The following is a 15,456-nucleotide window of genomic DNA, read 5'->3' on the forward strand; positions in this document are numbered from 1 at the left end:
GCGTGCACCGACACATCCCTCTGTGATGACGGTCTTGCTTCACATCTTTTTTGGTTTGTTTTTTTGTTTTTGAAAACATGTTAAGTGATATAAACAACAATATATGTTAATATGTTAACCAGATCCACTTTGGCCCTCACCATAAGGACAAGTTTAGCCTTAAAAAAAAAACATCACACAGAGGTTCAACAGATGCAATTCATATAAATTGAATATCAAGGAAAATAATCGGGAACTTGATAAGTTAATAAATAACTTAACGTTTAGTTCAAGATTTGATTTGAAGTAATGTGTAAATTATAAGATCAGATAAATCTGTCTTTCACTGTAATCTTTCATCCAAGTTCAAGTATGGAACTCCCACGTACTGTACAAACTATACCTCCATCATTTCACATTAAAGTCCTTTTGATGACAAAGACCACACAATTCTCCCGTCTCCGCCTCCTTCTGCCTCGTCGGTCCGCATATTGTTATCACTCGGACTGCCAGACCGGTCCGGCCCTCCTCATTCAGTCTGTCTGCCTAGATGGACTCTGGGCTAAAGTAGTTCAGTGGAAGTCTCCGAGTAACTTAAATATCAATACTGGACGGTAAAATGAGTGTTTGAGTGTACGATGAAACCGCCCCCGCAACTGTCAGACTATCACCCTCCTCCTTTTGTTCGGTGACCCTGGAGAATGTGGTGGGAATGGCCACTGGGAGAGAGATTATTGAGAGACAAAGACAGCGAGCGAGGGGACGGAGGAATGAAAGATTGAAGAAAGGAGCAGATAGAGAGGGAGAGGGAGGTCAGGGAACCAGCTGATGTGAAAGTTCCTCCGATCACCTCGTGCTTCTCCGCCGCCCCCTCGCTCCGTCTCTATCTGTTCCACTCTTTCTTTCGCTCCCACTGGAATTCCTCTCCCAGCGCTTCACTCCAACGTGACGTCGGGGTTTTGATCGGCGATAACAACAGAGATGCGTCACCCCGGGCCCACACGCATACAGAAGCAGACACGCGTGCCCGCCAGACTGACGCTGGAACACACACGGGCACACAGGAGCATGTGAACGTGGCCCCGGTTCAGAGACTGTACCTCAAATAATATGTTCAATCATTAATGAGCCGTTTGTCCATTTGATTTATGAAAACAGTGGGGAAAAATTTAAATCGATGATACAATTGGAAAATAAATAATAAAAACTTAATACTTAGTTAAGGAAAATTAAAATCGAAATTCAGAAAATAATATAATTATCAATTGATCATAAAAAAAAAAATATTATATTATTTAATTAAAAATAATCTAAATATTGAGGAATGGATACCACAATCCGTCACACAAATTGTTAAATATTTCAAAATTTTGAGGGCCCAAAAAAAAGACGGCCTCATTAGGCCCTTGAGCTACACCGCTCCATTTCCTGAAGCAATCTTCTCAGATGGTTTATGTATAAAAGGTATGCCTTCGAAAGAAGATCTGCTACCTGAGGTCCCCCAAAGTACCATGTAAGCTGGCTCTATGCGTCAGTCTGCGTGGGGCCACTCGACATCCTTTTTCTTCTTTCTGGTTGGACCTGACACATAGCAGGATCTGGCCGTGTATATTTTGATGAGGGGGGGGAGGGGGGGAGATGAAGGTAGTGATGGTTGCTGGACATAGGGGGGGCAGGATACGGAACTAAACGAAAACATGTCACTCAGGGCCCATTAAAATGTAACCCGGCCCAGCAGAAGAAAGAGACCCATATCATCATTAAGTCATCTCGGGGTGAAGCGAAAACCACAAATATTATTCCTGCAGCACCCCCACCCTCACACACACACACACACTCCCGATACATGTCCAACACTCTGGCCCTTCTTAGGGGTTGGATGACAGGGAAGACGAGATGATTGGGGCTCTGACAAGAAGATGTTGGGGAGGTTCATCACCAAACCTTTATCAAAATGTTCGGGGGTGTGCGGTGAGGCCGGGACAAGACTGCCAATCCATCTGTCTGTCTACATTTGTGAAGTGCTCGCTCAAATTTAATCGTGATTATTCATGATTCTCCTCACTTTTAGGAATGGCTCTTTTATCACATCTCGATCCAACGTCGGCGATCTGTCCGGCAGCCCAGTCCGCCGACACCCACACACAGATACAATCATCCAGCCCTCTTTGGAAAAGGGGGGGGGGGGGTCAGGCATTGTGACGTTCAGCATTATGAAAAATGACTCGCTCCCGTGTCACACCGGGGTGTCGGTGATTATAATATCCAGATAATAATTTCAAACAAATTATCATAATTATCAATCAATCATGGGCCTATTTAAGTAGGAGGGGATTTGGGGGAGGCGCGGTTGGCGGGGGGTAAACTACAGCCTAGAGCGATGGATCACTTCTGTGACCCACGAGCCTCCCTCTGTCCACATAATAGCCCTCATACATTTAGGGTCATTTAGCTCGCCCATTTAGAAACTCAATTCCCCAGCTTGATATGAGGAAAAAAGAGATCCACGCACAAGTGCAAGCACACACACCACAGCTGACCCCCATTTGGCTCCCTGGTCTTTCAACACAGTGGGAAACAATCTACTTATAGGTCAAAGTTCATTTTAACCCCGTCATTTTCTCATTTACAGCTGATTCTACATTTTTTTTTAAAAAGGGAATTTATTCCAAGAGGATGATTAAAAGTGGCGCCAGAAGAAGATCTGAGGTCTGGAAGTGTCATGATGTGACAATGTCTTACATGGAATACATTCATGTGGATAGGAGAGAAAGAATCAGGTAAAAGTAAGAGAGCCAATGCTTTTGTAGAAGAGGATGATCAGGACAGCATTTGTTAGTCCAGTCAGTTGACATATAGGCAGAAGCTTCATAAAATAAAGGTCAACCAACAACAGAAAAGTAGCTCAATCAAGATTTGATGTCAATATACCTGCTGTTTAATGTGAATCTGTGTTTCGTCAGCTCAGGTGGATCAAGTATGTTCCAGCCTCTACAAGACACAACGTCTTTCTAAAAAATAAATCCTCTGCTGAAAGCAGTGAGAATTGATTTAATCCCAGCTGAATTAAGAGGTGAATGAAAGGGGGTCATGGAGATACAGACAAGTTAAGAGAGAGGGAGAAAGATAGTCGCCTTCTGGGGGAGATGATCGTCTTGGGAAAAAAGCAATCAGTGCTCATTGATTTTCCTGGGCTGGTTGAATGGAGGGTGTCTATCTGGAAGTCATTATCTGCCATCTGATCTGCCGGAGTGTTTACACACGTCAGGATGGACAGCGGCGCTCTTCTGAAGACGGGGGATTAACACGCACACACACACACACACACACGTGTACAAAGCGGCGACTGTCTTCATTCCCTTATGTTCCCCATCTTTCTGACTGCCTTTAAATCCGAAGAATCACACAACACCCCATTAACTCTCGCACACGCTGAAGAGTGTGTGAACGTTTGGAAGAATGGCCGTGACAGCCAGAGGGACAGATAGTCCTGGTTTATGTGTCGAGATCGGGCAGGAGAAAGGCAATCGATAGTGATAGCGATCTAACAGGCTGAAAACACCATCCTGTCTGCGGCGAGACGGAGCGCAACATGTGGAGCGGAGGATGGATAAAGTAAGCACAGAAGAGATCCAGATAACGAATCTTTTTATTTGCTTTATGTGTGCGGGCGAGAAGATTCCAGATATGTGGCCTGATCCATGAAAGCTCAGGATATGACTGCAACACACACACACAAACACAAACTTGCACTCTCTGGAGGTAGACCTCAATGAGGGAGCTGCGAAGCTAAAACAACATCTTTGCTTTTGGGTTATCCCTCGCATTAACCTCGACTCTGAGTGCCAGCCCACTTAAAGACATACTGGGTTTCTCCTAGAAGATTTTGGGTTCAATATCAGGGCTTTTCAACTGAATACCTCTGGTGTTTGTTTGGTGTAGATATTTTTGTGTCCATGCATTGTTAAATGTTTTGGGTCTATGTCTACTTTATGTTGCTCTGAGAGGGCCATGTTGCATTATCAAAACTGGAGCTCATAGTGAAACTACAGTTTCTACTTAAACATTAATAATTCATGGGTGAATGGGCTGTGGTCCAAATAGCTTGAAGGGCCATATATGGCCTGCAGGACTTAATGTAGCTACAATATACTATAAGTATAAGAAATAAATTCTACTTAATGATTACATAAACTATAGACCAAAACACCAAATATCACAAGAATATAAAGATAAAAGTTATAACGGCACGCACACACACACACACACACACACACACGCACACACACTTTATTCACCATAACTCAATTAACATTCGGCCTTAATCAAGCGTCTCGAAGGAAATAACACGGTGTAAGCCGGAGAGCCGATGTTTGTGTGTGTGTGTGTCGGCAGGATGTGGATGAATGAGTCATGTCATAAGAAATGGCTCATACATAATTTCATTCATATTCATAACAGGCATGTGGTCTGCCACCACCCGGCTCGGGGCCCACCGCAACTCACACTCCGCATAATGAGATGTGGCTCGGTTTGTGTGTGTGCGCGCGTGTTGTCGGGAAACGTACACTGTAGTCGACTACGTCAGTGCATGTGTATGTTGTCCATTACAGATCCAGATATTTATGCGAAGATATATGTTTGTCGGGAAAGGTCTGGTCTTTGAAACATGTGGTTCAGGACCACCTAAGGTCACCCTTAAAAAATTATTCCATTGACTTACTCGTGTCGGTGATTCACCTTCCTGCTTGTCCATTACAGCACGATGAACTCTGACCTTGCATGCTAAGGGATAATTGTAGGCAGCCTTAATAATAAGGTCGCTCAGGATTGCAAATGGTGCCATGAGAGACTTGAAATCAATTTGTGTTGGCGATGAAAGAAAAACCAGGTCAGCATAACTTAAATGTCAAATTTGACATATTTGTCATGTATGTGGCCAGGTACTGTATCATCCATCCACTAGCTACCTCAAAACAAACCAAGGTACCAGGAAATATCGATAAAACCAATTAAGGCTCTTGTCTTGATAGCCAGTGTGCGATGAGTGTCTGGCTGAGCCCCTTCAGCACAGGAGTTCCACTTTCCAGGGGAGTGTCCAGCCATTGTTCCTTCATGGACCATTAGGTGGACATGAACTCCGGCACTGTCCTGTCTTGACCCGATGGCACTGGCTGTTAAAGCAAACTGCCCAGCCTCTTCAATAAATTTATCACCTCATAAAGTGGTCACTGGCTGGTTAATGGGACGCATCGCTTTCTCTGTGTTGTGTTTGAGAGGAAATGTGGAGCTTTGTGTCACAAGGACAGTTATTCAAAGTGAAACAGGGACACATTTAGTGCTGTTGTTTGTCAATGTTTACAAGTAAAATATATGTGACGAATGTCAGAGACACATAGAATATAAACACTGTTCCTACCTTTTTAATGCAGCTGTCAGAGGAGGCGTCATCATTGTCATTCATCATCTGAAAACACAGAGAGAGAAATTGTGATTCATTTTGATTTTAAAAGAGGAAAAAAAAAATTTACTGAAGCACAAAGAGATCATATTGATTCAGCGACCTGGTCTAGGGGTGGTGACAGGGCGTTCACAGTTCATCACGCACTCACCCTCTGGGCAACAAATATGACCGGAGGGACGCAATAATGGGCTGGGAGGTCAGCAAAACACACACAGAAGCCAACACAACACCACACACTGATGAATGAATACCCCACAGATTTGATGTTAATTCTCCGCTTCAGCGTCGCAGGAAATTTCTCTGAGACTGTGCCCGTGAGTGTGTGTATAATTTAGCCTTCTAGCAATATTTACTAGGGGCAGATGGGCGGTAGAATGCCCCCAGTGTCTGCGGGAGGAAATGAGGGAAGTGGGGAATGATGAAGAGATGAGGCTGCTCAATGAGGGGGCCATTTCACGTATAATGGCAAAGCCGAGTCTCCCAGTCTGTCTGTCCTTCTCTGAAGACCATTGATGGATCCGAGTTTTCCAGAAACTATAAAACTTCCAAATCACATGGGAAGTCTCTTTTAGGACTCCACCTGCCTCTTAAACATCCCTTGTGTCCTTGGCTCTTAAGTGTTTACCTGGCAAGTGTGGTTGCTCTGATTAGAAGAGAGACATTTATCTGCGGAGGAATCTACCACCGGGACTGTGCGCTTATTGAATGCAGGCAAACAGCAGCGTCTTTCACTCCCATCCGCAGATAAATGACCTCAGCCGGAGTAATAACAAATTGTGGTCTTGTTAACTGGCTGGTGTCTCCGGATAAAGATGCAGCTATTTTTATCCGACTCTTAACTCCTTGGTGACATAAGAAAACAGTTGTTTTAAAATATAAAGGCCCTCAGAGGGAGACTGGGTTCTGCTCCGTAGAGGGAAACAGATGGGCAACATCTGTACCAATATGTTGCCTGATGTAGTTACACTGACATGAAATGTGTTTTTCCGCCATGATAGGAATTTTACTATTTTACTATGAACAGCGACCAAAATAAAGGGGAATTATTGGTAGAAACTGAATTAATTTCCAAAAAAACATTGATTTTATCTCGTCTTCTAGGCTTCTGGCATCAACCTTTGTTTATATGTATCTCTGATATGAAACATCCTACAGTTCTTCTGTCGGAATCCCAAGGTGTTCCCAGCTTTGTGATGAAAATAAAGGGAAAATATTGTCTCATCTGAAAAGTCGCCCAGGAGGAGTTGATCCACTTTCTCCCCCAGATGACCAAGCTTATATTTCCTAATTGTCTCCTGTATTAAAGTAATGTTGGAGGATGAAGGAGAAAGTGGCTTCACTTTGAGTTTTAAACTGAAATGTTCAGGAAGGTGTTAAAGGAGGAGAGTGAAAACAGAGTGAGGCGAAGAGAGTGAGTGAGGGAGAGAACTTCCCCTTTTTCTTGTAATGTACAAACGCAGCTGCAACAGTTTACAAAACCAACAGCTCGGTCCGTCGGTGTAAAACGCTACCAGGCGTTCAATAACTCTCAGACTGTTTCTCGACTTTCTAACAGCAGCCCGGTTCAGCTCCCGGCCAGCGTAAATATGTGGGGAGTTGATGATAAGGTGCTGAAAATGGGATTTCTTGAACAATTCGACACAATGAAGAAGTGAAAAATGATAGATATAAAATATACAAGTGTCTTCAACAAATAAAATCCTCTTGGTCATTTAGTCATTATGTGTCAGAAAAATACTTTAAGTCTTCTCCACCATAAAATAATTTTATGCCACTCCAGAGAGAATTGAATACATATTTTTGAAGAAGACAAGTCATTAAAAAAGCTAAGTCTAAAAGCTATTGTATATCACATAAACAACAAAACATATGAAAAGATGACTTATGATTTTGTTTTGGATTCGCTTTAATGGAAAAATTAATTCTTGCAATCATTGTATTGATGGGTATGAATACTACATTTAGTAAATAACGGATTTTAGAATCGAACAAGAGGACAATTATTTTGTTGCCATTCAAGATATTGTGTTATTGAACTTTTTGGAGCAATAATTTAGCAAAAGTCTATTAATAATTCCACTTCAGCAGCAGTCAACTCTGTCTACAACTTGGAACCTTGTGACGAAAGACTTTTGTTTAATGAAGTGATCAAGGCCCTTGATTTCACCAGCTGTTTCATACTTTCGCAGGACAAATGAATACTCGGTGTGGTGAAAAAAACGAACTCAAAGCGTAGAAAAGAGTGCTCAACGGCACCATTTGGAGTAAACAAACCTGAATTAAGTTTAAAAGTTGAGGAAGATTTCTCATTTCGTGACCCAAGTACTTGAAGAGAATAAGCAGGAGGAGATGATCTTTCAACACTGACGTACTGTACACACACTCGCTGACACACAACCCAGACAAACAGTCGGGGACAGAAACACACACACACAAAACCCAGCCAAGCAAATAAATAAGCTATTAATTAGTAAAGGAAAATGTGATTGGCCGCTGACTGGCGGTGCGATGATTTATTGCACGTGTCACCGTCATCTCAAAGTGACTTTTACTCAGCGTCAGTGAAACAGGTCCACATAGAGCCTGGCCTATGTTAAGAGGGATAGACTTTCCACTGCACGCTGAGAGGCAAAAAAAGAAAGTTCATTTGTTCTGTATCTCGCCGGCTGAACGCTGACATGTCAATAAGTCTTCTGCAGCAGAGAAAACACTGAAGCGAGGGTAATTAGAAAGTCTGTCTCTGGCCTGCATGACCTCAAACATAAACAAATCCAGTTGTGGTTTGATGAAAGTGCAGCCACCTGCAGAATCCTTCCACCAGGACTTGGGCAGAACCTCATTAGGGGTCTGTGTGAGCGGGTGTTTGTGTATGCGAGGGCTAATGTGTATCTCACTGAGGGGAAAGCCCCTGCTATTATTCCAGTTTCACAACTTGCAGCATAGTCGTTCTTTTTTTTTTTTTTCCACATCAACACGCTGAGATGAGTGAACACACAGCGAAAACACATTGTGTCTACGAATTGTGAAGCGTGTGAACCGGCTCTGTTTTCTCATGTCAGGCTGTAGGACAAGAGTTGAAGGAAAATAGCGCTGACTTCATTTTTAGAACAAGCTAAAGAATACAAAAACATACAGGTGATGACAGGTCTTTGTGATCATCTATGTTGTGGTTTGACATCGACAGTCAACTGTGTGGTGGACTGCAACAAGAGGATGGTACAAATTTCAATTGAATTATTTAAACAAAACATCCTCTGCTGTGTCTTGTTTAACAATTCCTGACCATGTCAAATGCAAAAGTAATTTAGTCATATATCCTGTCGGTTAATAAAGTTAAATAATAATAGTAAGTAAGTAAGTCATTTATATTTATAGAGATAATATATATTATATATATAATAGTTCTTAGTGATTCATAAAATATTATGTCTTCATTCTTCTGTTATAATGATTCCAGAATTACCTTACCTCAAATGATTGTCGAATGGATCTTTTCAAGTACATCAGGGTCCAAGGAGGAAGGGTTACCCTCCCAACAAGCTTCTTTATTTGTCGCTTTCACGTGAGGGGTTCCCACAATTTTTATTCAGCTGTGATGATGCATTCATTTTTTGGGGACCAAGACATTAACCACAACTTAACCATACACGAGTGCAGCTCTCATGACTGTCCTTAAAAGCTAAAAGGTGTAGCTTGAGCATGAAATGTTGTCAAAACCAGGGGGTCAGTATGAGCAATCTAATCGTCCCAGCGCCTCACAAATTCACGTAAATGTGCACTTCCATCCGTGCACATTTAACCAGAGCGAAAACTAAACAATCGCAGCAACTGGAAGATGAGCTATAAATGTTGCTCGTCATCAACGGCCTTTCCAAGAAAAATGTTAGCGTTGCATTGCCAATGGCAATTATCCTCAGCCTTTGAGCATACGACCAACACAACCCAAAACTCTTGGATGACATTTGGCCACAGGTTTCCAAAAAGCAACAGTGGCAAACAAAGGCAGGGAACCGGCTGACAGCCCCTTGGCTAGGACCGCCAAAACCGAGAGAACCACATCTCACTTTTATTGGGAACTTTTGCAGCATCTTGGCACACCAGCATGATTTTCCTGTGGTGGCATGGACGTGGCTGCTTTATCGAGCGATAGTCTAGGTGAGTCTTCCCCGGGAGTTTTTATTAATAATCTGCAGGGAGAGTGATTTGACTGAGTAAGGGAGACGATAGAATAAAGCGGAGGTTCTGTTTCTCATTGCAGGGGCTTTTAAAATTGAAGTTAACCATCATGTCAAACATGATCTCAGCCTCTGACTAGCAGACACTGGCAACCATGATTGTACACTATAAAATCAATGGCAGGACACAACAAACCCAAATAAGGAAGAGAAGTGAGTAAGCACACGACTCTCTGGTGTTTTTCTAGAGCTATCATTCAAACTGCTCGATAACAGTGCTCTCTGCCAGAATCAGTTAACGCATGTTTGAATAAGGATACACCTCTGATCCAGTCCGCTTTCCAGCATTCTCTTTAAGGCCAAACTCTGGCTTGGCCTTTAACAGAGTGTAAAATTGGGCTATTTCGGGACTTCCCAGAGATAGAGGCCTTGACAGCTGACCCAAAACATGTCCACAGTCATGACATCTTAAAAACATGCCTGAACAATGAGGTTGCCCACAGCAGAGGTGCAAAGACTGTTGCATGAGCGAATCAAAACAAAATTTTCATTGCTGGATGCCAGCAAGCCAGGCAGGCAACATTATATTTTCACTGACCATAAAAAGCAGAGGAATCAGCAATGGCAAAAAAAAAATGGCTGACGTGCACAGCAAATGAGAGTGACAAGACTGACAAGAATCAGTTTACTCATATTATTGTAAAATTAAAACAATTTTTGTCTATTCAAATTTCACCTTTGACTTTTGTATTTTTCTCTCTTAATAAAAGGTAATTAAAAGATATATTGACTTCTGTAAATACTGTTTTATTGTGTATTCACTGCATATTATTCACTTTTATCCCTCTTTTCCTGCCTGAATGATTTTTTCAACATTGGCACCATGACGAAACGCGTATAAAATAGAAATAATTTGTATTCAATAACTGTCTTCCGGCTTTGAATGCGAGTCCTCTGGTGGAATACTTCATCGTCGAACAGTCCTCAGTTAATCGGGTCTAACTTATGCTCAAACTTTCTGTGATTTTATGACAATGTATACTGCAAAAATAAGATATAGGTCATATTTGAGTCCATAAATAGTATTGCTCTCATTAGAACTCAAGCATTGAAACTATTTGATGACGAAAAGTATATTCTTCGTAAGAAAGGTAGACATTAGATTACTTGATTTAAGCAAAGTCTTAACTACTCTTTTCTTTTAGGCCTAAACATGTTATTGCCAAATCTGAAATTGATGGATTGCACATGAATATATTGCAAAAGTGAGAAACAGGTGGGATCAGATTAAACACTTATTGCATTATGCTAAAGATAACACTGTTACACAACCCACACCTAGATGGGTATTTACTGGGTGCGGCCGGTGACGGAACCGAGAAGTGTTGGTGAGATTGAGATTAACGCACAAAGGTTAGATTTGGAAGGCAAACATTAAGATCTATTGTATGTTGAGATGGAAAGTCACCGCCGCCTGTCAAATACAAATGAGTGATAATTACAGAAAGAACGTTGAACCCGCTTGTCCTCCGAGTGTTTGATTTATGAAGAAAATGAAAAGGTGAAAATACTCTGGACAGGCTTGACTCATCATATTACAACTCAAAGCTCTTGCATTGACAAGTTATTTTTAACAAAGAAAAAACAAATGAGGATCTCAAATATTTGTGCTCGCACTGATGACATGGGTCGTGTTTGAAGTCATATTCCTGGTATATGTTGTTGTCACTGACTCAGCAAACAAACCTTTACAAACAAGGAAGAATGGAATGCAAACAGATGTGAAGAGATTCAGCAAATATATTAAAAAGGGTCATACTTTCATGGGACCTCGCGGAGCTATTCATCATCGACGCCGGAGGTTCTTTACCCTTTTAAGACCGTTGACTCTGAACTTGATATCGACAGAACCATACAGATAAATTATCTGCTTGGCCTCCACTTTATTGATAAGTCATTTGGGCAGATGATCAGTAATAATCATAAGTGAATAAGTGTATGCCAATAGATCTTGTGCTGGCAGATGTCTTGACAGCCACAGGGTTAAGGCCCAATAAATAACTGCACCTTTTGGCCTAAGAGGATTGCCTACACAGCATCAGCCGCTGCCACCGCCAGCCTCTCAGATGATGATATATCACGACCTCCTTCTTCATTTTGATAAAGCGTGCAGATTATCGATACATGACAGGAAGAAGAAAAATCATATCGGCTCGTTTTTAATGATCTCCTATTCTTGCTGTTGCCTATGAGCAAGCAGGGTTATGGAAGACGGATTTAGGGTCCTGACTTGGGTGCAGATGGATCGAATCAGAGGTCACGCTATGGACCAGGGGTGTTGACACTTTTTCATCATGCCATCTACTTAAAAATAAGGGTGGTCAAAATGAGCAGGTCAAAATGATCTAGCTACTACAAAAATAAAATGTTTATTTATTTACAATTATATTGGTGAGTTGAAATATATGTAACATACATAACAACATGAGCAAATATTGAAAATTTGAAACTTGAAAATGGAAATCGTTTAGTGCTAAGATTCAATGGGACAATTAAAAATATACTGTTTACCACTACTTAAAATAGTTTTTTTTAACATTAGCTTAATCAGTTATTAAAGTGAAATACAGAAAGAAAGACCTTGAACTTGTATTTTTTGACTAAAACATTCTTTCAAAAAATGTAGCTTCTCTGCATAACTGGATCACATGCACGCACATGCCTTTACAAGACGCTGAGCCACACATAGAGGTAACAAGTCTCCAGTGGCTTCCCGGTTAAGAACTTGCATACATGGGTTGGTGCCTGAGACAAGTAGAGACTTTCTTCTAAGATCTGAGGGTTTATAGAGAGGTCAACCCCAAATGATGATGATGATGACGATGCTTGAGAGGGTCAGAGCAATGCTGAGTGACTCTCAATCAGATAAACAAACAAGGCATGGCTGTGGATATCCTGCGCCGGGTTCTCAATGTGTTTTTGTTTGCGTGCCACCATGTAGATTTTGTTTGGTCTGATGCATCGACCGAGGACGTGTTGTGTAGGCCGACCTGGAGACACAACTGAAAAAAGTGCTTTGTTCCTGAGACTCAAGGTTTTAGCATTTTTTTCCCTCATTGTTTACAGGGAAGAGCCAGGATGTAAGGTCATCAGCGGGACAGAGGTGAATAGTGTGGCGTGTGCTTAGGAAAGAGCAAACAGCTAGTAGTGTCAATAAGACACTGTGACTTTTACTGCGCCAATATCCTGCCACCTATGCTTTTGTCCATGTAACATGCATGCAAATACTTTTTGATTTAGTTTTACTTCAGGCACATTAACTTTTAAAGACCACTTTACCTCCACAGACTAATTTAAGAGCCATTTTATTCCTGATGAAAATAGCTGCAAAATTAAGATCTACTTAGTAGCTCTAATGGCCCTGAGTGTGCTTTGAGAACGATGAAGCGATTAACAATAAATAGCATCTGTCCTCAGTAAATGTACTGGAACCTGTGAGTGGGATATTTCTTAGGTAGCCAATCAGATTATAAGAAAGTTAAAAACATTAGGAGCAGTCTCACACAACCCTTACATGACTCAAAGATCACCTGAAATAAATCCAAACGCCAAATTGCCAAACCCTGGTCCTAGTTTATATAACAAAAATATACCTGAAAATGAGTGAAACAAACTCAGTGAGTGATTTAAGATTTTCATCTGAAGGTCCGTCTGTGAAAAGAGTATAGACATTAAACTGGTTTGTTCCTGACTTGGTAACCACAATGTCCACTAGGTTAGGCTTGTACATAAACATGCCTTACTTAAAGTTAATATTTAAAGCGGTAATTCCCAACCATACATTAGAAATCATTAGGCGTGCTGTAGCAGCTTTGTGTATACTTGAGTCGGTGCATTTGGACTACACAGAAAATTTACTGTGCTTCATCAAAACAACAATGGTTTCATTTGGAAACAGAGAATGTTCATGTTTTGCTTAACATGAAATTAAAAAAGATAATTACCATTATGTTTGATGGTAAATGTTTGTGATTAATTTGCAGATAATGGGGTAATGTTGGACAAGGTCAAGTGATATGTGGGTAAAATAGCTCCGTGTTGAACTTGTGGGTCAATCAAGAGAGTGCTATATCCTGACCTTACGGTCTCCGTGTCGTTGTTTTTTATATTCTGTGTCTGACTTGTAGCTATGCTGTGTCAGTCCTTATTGCAGCGGACTAGAGCTTAAACCGATACCACTCGTCGATATCCTGAAACTTTTGTCGCGTCATACAGATGTCCCTCCCCTTGTCTTCCTTGCACTCCATTTACCCAGGCTCTCTAGAGATAGCAGCATTTATCACCACAGGAACTGTCTCCAAGTCCACAGGGTCAACCCATCACTTCCACAATAAATGTCAAGCCGTCGTGATTTATGCGGCTAATGTAATTGATTAGATGGCCACAAAGCCTTCGACAGCCGTAATCTCATGATTCACCCCGTCATGTCTATGATTAGGGATAACAATAGATATGGCCGACATCTAAAATCATACGAGCAGGAGTGATTTTCTGTAATCTTGACCTTGAGATGTTTCAAAAGAAGACGGAGATAATGAAACCGTCCCACCCCCTCGACCAAAGGCTACTGTAAAAATGTATTTGAGGGACAGACTTTGATCATTTCAGGGATGGTCCCGCACATCAAAGCGCCGCGCGATAAAATGACACAAGGTGATGATATGATGTGAACAAATCTCCCACGGTTGGAGCTGATTGGAAGAAGCTGCTCGGAAGAGTGGACTTTGAGTAGGAGGCTGTGCAGAGAATTTTATACAAGACAGATAATTCACAAGGCTGTTTCATCATCAGCTCAGCTGGATATTTCAAAATGATTCCCACGTTATCTAAGAACCTTATTAATGTAAGAAAGTATACTTATTACAATAGATTTTTTTCAAGAGGAGGCACACTGAACATAACAACAAATAAATGGATTATTATCTTGGAGAAACATTGCACGCGGGAGACAGACAATAAAACCGTCAGATCTGAAGAAGAAGTTGATTTTATATTTATTGTGTTTTCTATATTTGATAAAAAAGGATTTTGATATGCTCATTTCAAGCAATCATTTGACCTTCGGGCTAATCACAAGTGTGTTTATTAGCCAGTCTGTGTGAGGTGAAGGCTTTTACAACCCTATTAGTGTGAGACGGAGACTCTCCCTGTCAGTAAGATTGATCGGGTGCTCTGTTTATCAGCAAAAAGCCTTCTGAATACTTGTTCCCGTCTGTACACGCCACACTTTAGAGTCGCTCCCTTTTATTGGGAGCATCATTGGATATTGAGAGCCCTTATCGTTTTGGTCTTCCTTGATGTCAGGTGATGTGCTAATATATTTCCTTTATTCTGGCCGCCTGTCGTCGTTGTGTCTGCGAGCGTGATATGGGCAGATCGGATGCTCTCTGGACCCTGGTTTATTGCTGTCTGTCTGGCCGTAGCATTGGAGGATGACTGATGACTTTATTGGCAGAGTTGTGTAGTCGTGACAAAGAGCCGGGACTTTCCATTAGTCATGAAACAATCATGAGAGGAAATGTTTGTGAACACCCTTATTCTGGATGATCTGCTTATTTATGCAGTTGTCTGTGAAGAGAGATTTAAAGCCACGTGTCAGTTAGCTTTTAGAAAAAGAAAGTCCATTTTCTCACTTGTTTTAGTGGCAGCAGTTAAAATAGATGACTTCAGCAGAATGTAATTGGACAAAGAAGGAGTGCGAGCGGTGAGACAGAACCGTCCTCTGCACAGTGTTGTCTTTATTCACGTCTCAGCGCTGTCGTTAAGGCACGATGACAC

General features: G+C 41.5%; 1 protein-coding gene across 2 annotated transcripts in view; it reads right to left on the reverse strand.

Moving 5' to 3' along the window:
- The window catches only part of prdm16 (PR domain containing 16), a 146,274-nt gene that overhangs the window by 65,602 nt on the left and 65,216 nt on the right, over positions 1–15,456 (reverse strand). For both annotated transcript variants that reach the window (XM_087782146.1, XM_087782147.1), the window contains exon 3: positions 5,399–5,446. In XM_087782146.1, coding sequence (XP_087638272.1) covers positions 5,399–5,446 — 48 coding nt within the window. The remainder of the gene's footprint in view (positions 1–5,398; positions 5,447–15,456) is intronic.

This window comes from Callionymus lyra, chromosome 19 (assembly GCF_982586985.1).
Source record: "Callionymus lyra chromosome 19, fCalLyr1.hap1.1, whole genome shotgun sequence".
Taxonomy (NCBI): Eukaryota; Metazoa; Chordata; class Actinopteri; order Syngnathiformes; family Callionymidae; genus Callionymus; species Callionymus lyra.